The sequence below is a fragment of the Mustela putorius genome, unplaced genomic scaffold (assembly GCF_011764305.1).
Source record: "Mustela putorius furo isolate JIRA1106 unplaced genomic scaffold, ASM1176430v1.1 tig00000083_pilon_pilon_pilon, whole genome shotgun sequence".
NCBI classification, from domain to species: Eukaryota; Metazoa; Chordata; class Mammalia; order Carnivora; family Mustelidae; genus Mustela; species Mustela putorius.
Genome location: NW_025421273.1, coordinates 10,295,319 through 10,302,645, shown reverse-complemented (window position 1 = coordinate 10,302,645; position 7,327 = coordinate 10,295,319). Strand labels below are relative to the sequence as shown.

At 56.9% G+C, this 7,327-nt stretch overlaps 1 protein-coding gene across 1 annotated transcript; it reads left to right on the top strand.

Annotated features, from left to right (window-relative positions):
* The first annotated feature begins 1,730 nt into the window (after positions 1–1,730).
* On the top strand, positions 1,731–3,468 carry TMEM271 (transmembrane protein 271). The gene has a single exon (XM_045072739.1). The coding sequence runs from the start codon at positions 1,788–1,790 to the stop codon at positions 2,916–2,918; it is 1,131 nt and encodes a 376-aa protein (XP_044928674.1). The 5' UTR covers positions 1,731–1,787; the 3' UTR covers positions 2,919–3,468.
* Positions 3,469–7,327: the final 3,859 nt, after the last annotated feature.

Here is a 7,327-nt window from a genome sequence, read left to right as displayed (position 1 = left end):
GCAAATGTCCAGAGAGCCGCATGAAGGGCCTTCATATTACATTTACTGGGCAGATGGTTTCCGTGAAATGTGGGCGAGGGGCTCTTGCACGCGGGTTGCCTTGAGAATGTGGGTGTGGCTTCTCCAGACACAAGGAACCTCTGGGGGCTTGTGCCGGAGTACTCATGGGGCACCAATGGTCACGCACTCCTCGCAGGAAGGGGCATGAAACTGTGAGCTCAGGGGGATGTCTCTGTAGGCCAGAACTGGCTAAGTAGGTGGCACGAACAGAGGTGTGTTCCAAAGCACCCTGCATCTCCCCTGCTCCCCCAGCGCCCCCAGCTCTTTAGCTGCAGCCACGCCTGCCTCTCCAGGATGCAACACAAAGTTATTTAACGCTGCAGTTCGCCAGCAGAGTGAGTCATGGGCTCCCCAGGCCTTGCTGCTGCAGCTGCAGAGACGGTGTGGAAGGAACCGCAGGCGCAGGCCCAGCCACTCGGCCCGATGGGACCTCAGAGGGCCTTCCGGAGAAGTCCCATCCCAGGGCACCTTACAGGAAGAAGATGGAGGGCCCAGAGATACCTGGGGAAAGGCCATCTCGCTCGCCCCACGCGCCTTCCTTCACCCACCTAGAGGTCGGATGGTCAGAAAGAGGCTCTTACTGTCCCCCCTCCCCCCCGCTCCCCCACCGTTGCACTCAGGCTGTGAATCGCCTTCTGATGAATTAACTCACACGCACCCGAGCCTGAGGAAAATTCCGCATGTCCAAATGAGATTCATCCAAGGTTCTGTCGGAGGCTTCACCTCCAGCTGGGCAGCACCTCTACCCACCTCCCCACTTGCGCCTACCTCGCCTGGTGTTGTGTTTACCTTGGCTGCAAAACCTTACACCCACCACCCCCATGCACAGGAGCTGGCGATTCCCAGTTTGCGCTGTAGGGTCCCAGCACCTGATCTCCTTAACCCTCCCCTCCCTGGCATCCAGACTCCCGCACCCATCCCCCTCAGCATCCAGGCTCACCCCTTCTCTGGGCTCCCATCTCCGTTCCCCCACCCAAACCTCCTCCCCACCTGGGCTCTCCATTCTTGGGTCCTTCTCCTTCCCCTGTCCTGCAGACTGGTCCCCTTCCCCTCTCCTGTACCCAGGCTTTCCCTCATAGCCTGACGGCACCGGGTTCCCCTCTTCCCCTCCTCCCTGCACCCCAAGCTAACTTCCTCTGGCGTCCAGGCCGCTGGCAGGCCGGTGGGCGTGGAACCTGGTCGCCGGGGAAGTGCAGACCTAGGGGCACAAGAGGTGGGAGGTATTGGGGGGTGGACCCTTAGGGGGAATCCGGGGGGAAGGGAGAGAGCCTTGGGGTGGGGGGTGGTGTTCCCAAAGCGGCCAAGATAGTGGGAGGAAGGCGAAGAGACGGGAGGGGGGCACTTCTCCTTGGGGAGGCGGCAGAGGGGCGTCCTAGGGGCTGCGGGGGTTGGGGGGAGCGGAGGAGGGCGGCGCCTGGGCCAGGCTCACGGGGCCGCGGGTGGGGTGGGGGGAGTGGAGCGTCCAGGGAGGGGCGCCGCGGGCTGGGGAGGGGGCGCGCGCGCCCTGCGGTCCTCCGCGCCGCATCGGTTCCCGGCGCGGGGCCGCGGCGGCGGCGCGAGGCGGAGGATGCGGACTCCGGCGGCGGCGGCGCGGGCCAGAGAGGACGCGGGAGGATGAGGAGGAGGCCGGCGGTCCGGCCGCGCGGCGCCGGGAGGAGGCGCAGGCGGCGGGGGCGGCGGCGGGCGGCGGCGGGCGCGCGGGGTGCGGGCCGGCTCGGGCGCGGAGGATGAAGTGGAGCGTCCGCGGGGCCTGCGCCGCGCTCTCCTCCTGCCTCCTGCTCGCCTGCGCGCTCAGCGCCGCCGCCGTCGGCCTCAAGTGCTTCTCGCTGGGCTCGGAGCTGCGCGGGGAGCCGTTCCGGCTGGGGGCGGCCGCCGGCGCCTTCTACTCGGGGCTGTTGCTGGCCGCCGGCCTCTCGCTGCTCGGCGCCGCCCTGCTCTGCTGCGGGCCCCGGGACGCGCCCCTCGCGGGGCCGGGGCCGGGCCCGGGGCTTGGGGTCCCCGCGGCCCCGGCAGGGGCTCCAGAGGCCGCGCCGGGAGAGCCGGGGGCCGCAGCCGGGCCCTCAGGGCCAGTGAACAGCCAGAACCTGCTCCTGCTCGGCGTTCTCGTCTTCATGCTCGGGGTCCTCAGCGCCTTCGCGGGCGCCGTGATCGACGGCGACACCGTGTCCCTAGTGGAACGCAAGTACTCCCACTACTGTCTGCCGCCCCGCGCGCCGGCCGCGGCCCCCGGTCCGGCCCCGGGCCCCGCGGCTGCCGCCCCCGGCCCGGCCCCCGGCGCGCAGCGCGCCCGCAGCACCCTGGACAGCGCCACGTCCGCCAAGTGCCGCCAGCTGAAGGACTACCAGCGTGGCCTGGTGCTTTCCACCGTCTTCAACTCGCTCGAGTGCCTCCTGGGCCTGCTCAGCCTCCTGCTGGTCAAGAACTACAGGTCGTCGCAGGCTCGGCGTGGCCGGCGCGGCCGGCGGAGGGGAGGCCGGGCCCTGGCGCGACCCCGCGGCGGCCCCGGGCTCCGCGCTCAACCGTCAGCCTCCCGGGCGCGGCGGGGCCGGCGGGGCCGACGGGGCCGGCGGCTGCAGCCGCGGCCGAGCGAGGCTTCCATCCTGTCCCCGGAGGAGTCGGACTTCACCGCCCCGGGGGACTGCGCGGGCTTCGCGGCGCACCACGCTGTCTCCTACATCAACGTGGGCGTCTTCCACGCGTTCGACGAGGCGGGTGTGGAGGTGTGCTGCGGGGGGCACCCGTCGGTGGAGCTGCCGGGGTACGCGCCCTCGGACCCCGACCTCAACGCCTCCTACCCCTACTGCTGCCGGCCACCTTGCGAGGCGGGGCGCCCGTGGGAGCCAAGCCCGGCCTGCTGAGTGCCCGGGCCCACCCCAGATAGACAGCGCTCGAGCCCGCGCACGCCTCCCCGCCCGGCCGCCGCAGCGAGGGAGGACCAGGGCTGGCGTGGCGTGGCACCTTCAGGGGCGGACTGGCCTCGCGTCGCTGAGGGCTCCTCGCCGCGAGACTGGTCCTTCACTATCACCATTTCTGTGTCTGGGAGGTTTCTCTTCTTTTCTGTGTCTGTTCGTATCCGGATTCCATTTTAAAGTTTACAATAAATGTCTTGGGGTTGCCTCGCCCCCATCGCACTTCTCTTTGGCAAGTCCGGTTCAGGGTGAGAGAGCTCAGAGAGCGAGGGTGATTTCACGGGAGGAAGGACCCACGCTGAGAGGACAGAAAGAGCAGCGGGTACTTTATGGGTGGCCGAAGTGAAACAGCACCCAGCGGCAACACTTTGTACACGGATGTGCCTGCTTTTGTTGATACTTTCTTACTGTAAAGCTCTCCATAAACAGTGAAAATGTTTGGTAAATTTATTGCAATTTAAAATTGGTTAGTTCCTTTATTAAATTAATTGCTATGTTATTGAGATATTCATAAAATCGGAGTTAGGGGGCGTCGACACACAAATCAGTTTGGGGCAAATGGTTGAATTTGGTCAAGTGTTGATTTTGAACAGCTGTATTCTGCTGGTGGTTGACTCCATCCAACCAACCCCTTCCTAAAGCTAACTTTCAGACTGGCAGTGGGGTTTCTACTGCAAAGCTGGGCTTACTTTTGGCTAATATATATGGACAATCCGATTCTATTTTGGAAAATCACAGTCATAGTTTTTCTGGCAAAGATTATTTTCCTGTTAATTAATTCATTAATCTGGTAATTTTGCATATTATAGCATTTCATTTAAAATACACCCCTTAAATAGCCTTAATTGATGTGAAGGTCATACTTCTATATCCTTAGGATATATATACATGTGTGTGCATACTTACACACATTATATTGAAATGTGTACTAGATGACAGCAAAATATGTTTCCATCCGGTCTGGTGGGCTGGCTGGGAGCCAGGCTGGCTCAGAGTCTTGGGGCAAAAGGTAGTTCTGTTGCATGTGCTGGATTTGTGGAGCCAGACAGGGATGCTGGTAATTCTCAAGGTGCTTGGAGCAGAACCCCATCCTGGCCTGAATAGTGTGTGCCTCCTGCAAAGGGAGTGTGGGCACACCCAGTGCTCTGCCAGGGGTGAGCACCACACAAAGCACTCTAGGTGAGAAAAGCTAAATGAATCACGTGTAACATCTTTCTAGTGTATAGGGGTTCACTTCTAATTGTGGGAACGTAGCCAGTTTTAGGGCTGGAGGTGGTTTCCAGGTCCAGGCTCTGGGATGAGACTTCTTAGCTCCCAGGTATCTTGCACAAACCCCAAGTTCCCTAACCTAGACAACCAAAGCCCCATCCCAGCTGCATTGGAGGCTGTTAGAGAGCAGAGGTCCCATGACCAGGCAGAGGAGTGGAGATCTGTCACCAGTTAGCACATGATCCGTGGGGGTGACAAACCCATCACACTGATGCTCGGGCAATTCCTCTGTAACATGGGGGATATGATCAGAGGCAACAGGCCAATGTTTCCTCCTTGTTATGCTGATACTGCTTGAGGGAAGAGGATGATTCACAGCCAATTTAGTGGGTTCTCATCCACAGTTCTCTTCAGATATTGGCCCATATTCAGCCTCTGGATTCAGCCAGGTTGAGGGCACAGCCCAACTAGTCCAACTGCTGGTCCTCATAGCCTGGTCCTTCTCATGCCTCTGCGTCACCAGCTCACTGGCCATTAACCTTATACAGAAAATATGATACGTGGCAGCAAAAGTGGCTTTTAAGATACTTTCTCCAATCTACCTAAGTCAAATCAAGAAGGAATTGCCAGATGTTTCCTGTTTCCTGAGCAGGGATGCGCCCCACTCCTGGAACAGAACTCTCATAGACAGCTGCCAGGCTGACCCCCCAGAACTTACACAGCAGAGGTTGCTAGGCCAGTGTAACCCCAGATTGGTGGGCACAGGGTGGGAAGGCCACTGGGCAGGCACCACCCCAAGAAAGCAAACAGCAAGGACATAAGTTGTCAGACCCCCCAGTATCCTTCTGGTTTTCTGAAATGTTCCATCTTTACAGAATTTGTGCAGCTTAAAATGTTATATGCCTTATGAATCTTTGAGATTTGCAATCAGAATCAGTGGCCTCTCTAAAGATTCAGACATTTCTTGAGCTAGAACAGAAGGCAGAAGGGGGGTGAGGTGGGTGGGTCCAGTGCAGGAGGTGGCCGGAGTTTCGTGCCATCTGTGTGGTTATCTGGCTGGGGCAGCAGGGAGCACCTGGGGGTGCTCCAACAGCTGCATTTTCCCTGGCGAACTTTTATGTGACCAACAGACTAGAAGAGAGATTTCAAGGTGCGAGTGTTTCTAACTCCACATACATTGTTAACTCCTATAGAGGCTGATATAATGGTGTGGGATACCAGGATTTTTTTTTTTTTTTCAGAGTTTATTACGGGAAATAAAATCAAGTCTCTCTAAACTTACCTTGTTCCAAAGATCAGTACTCAGGGAAATGGGCAGGGAATTATGAAGCTACTGAGCTTCCTTTGAATTAGAACTGACTTCCTTGGGCCACTCCTACGCCTGGACAGGCACCTGCCTCATGGCACTCACCTCTCAGGCCCGTCCATCCTACTTCCTATAAGTTTCAGTTTTTAAAAATTGATTCCTAATGCTCCTTAGAAAATAAAGCCAGTCCCTGGAACTTTCTTAGAATGGGTCTTTCTCTGCTTCTGAGAATAATAATGAACCGCTGCTGGCCTATTGGTGGCCAGACCGAGTTCATGACTACGATGAAGTACCGTGATGAAACAAACACATTTAGGGTTGCTCTGTGGCTTACTGCTGAGTTTATAAGTTATTGTCTCCAACACAAGGTTGTTTGTCTTTAAGGGAGTACTCTAAGACAACACATAAGGAAGCCATCAAACAAAGCGAATTTGCCTAGATTGATCAGTTAGATTGATCAGTAGGCCCTCCCAGGGTTGCAGGCGTCTTTCCTTTGTCAGAGGGGGTGGTCTGCCCTTGGCAACACAAATCCGAACCACTCAATTGGATTTTTGACTGAAATTCAATTAAACAATCATTTGATTTTAAAGAGCAGTGAGACAGTGTTTGTGATGAAGACCATGCAGCTGGCGATGAAAGATTTCAGTCCTGGTGGGTGTCATGGCACAGGACGGCCAGAGGCCTTGAACAGGCACACACACTCACACAGCATGAACGCACACACAAGTACAGGCACACACGAGGGCACAGAAACACAAATGCATGTGTGTGCTCGTGTGGACATGTGTACACACAGGACATGTGCACACGGACACACATACGCATGTGTGCACACACCTGCACAGACATGCATGCAAGGAGGCACACACTGCCTCATGAGACATGTCTGAGGGCCAGGCAGCAGCCCTGCTGGGAGTGTCCAGGGCTCCAGGTATAGCCTGTCTGAGTTGGAGAAGCCTGGCTGCAGACTCGCCCCTTTGCAGTGTGGTGGGATTTGCTTATGGGGAGCATGCCTGGGAGGGTGCCTGGCGGGTGCTGAGCTGCACAGAGCTTTGCACACTCTGTCACATGCAGGGGGAGGAGAGGGGGGTGGGCCCTCTCCCAGTTGCCGGCACACACAGCAGCTGCCGGCACACGCAGCAAGCCACATGTGAGCCGCGCTGGCTTTGGTGCCAGTGGTGTGGGGCAAGCTGAGCTCCTTGCTGCTTAGGAGGGTCTGTGTTGCATGGATACCTGCCACGGCTTGTTGGTGCTGACCCCTCTGGGGTCACCTTCAGCTCAACTCCCCCTCTGAGCAAGGGCTGCCTGCCTGCCACGCTGTCCTGTGGTACCCTCCAGGTTATTGCTGCCCCAAAGCACGGCTTTCTCATCAAGAAAGAAAGTTAGTAAATGACAGAAACCTTAAGAAAAGTGAATTCTGGCATATAAATATGTATAAACTTTATATACCTGCGTACCTATTTCTTACATGAGACGGAGGCAGCAGTCTAATGCCAACTGGTTGACTTTCCAGATGATCCAATATCTGCTTGGTTTGCCACTCTTTAACACGGTGACTGACAGGAGCAAAATACCAACAAAATGGAAAAAAAAATGAACTTAGGAAAAGAGTATTCATGAATCATTGTGCCCCCAATCTGAATTTTCTAAGGACTTCCTGGGGTGGCAGGAAAAAGCCTGGTGGTTCCCAGAGCTGTGTTTATAACAGTTGTCTTAAAATCTCCATGTTTAGAGGGGAATCTGTTTATACATGGGAGTTTCATCTAGGGAAGCCCTGATCTCTGTTTTGCCTTTTTACCTGCCATTTATCAAGAGAATGTCAATAAAATGTCTTGTCTCTTTG

Coding starts and splice junctions, on each gene's coding strand:
- TMEM271 (XM_045072739.1), top strand. CDS start 1,788: ATGAAGTGGAGCGTCCGCGGGGCCTGCGCCGCGCTCTCCTCCTGCCTC.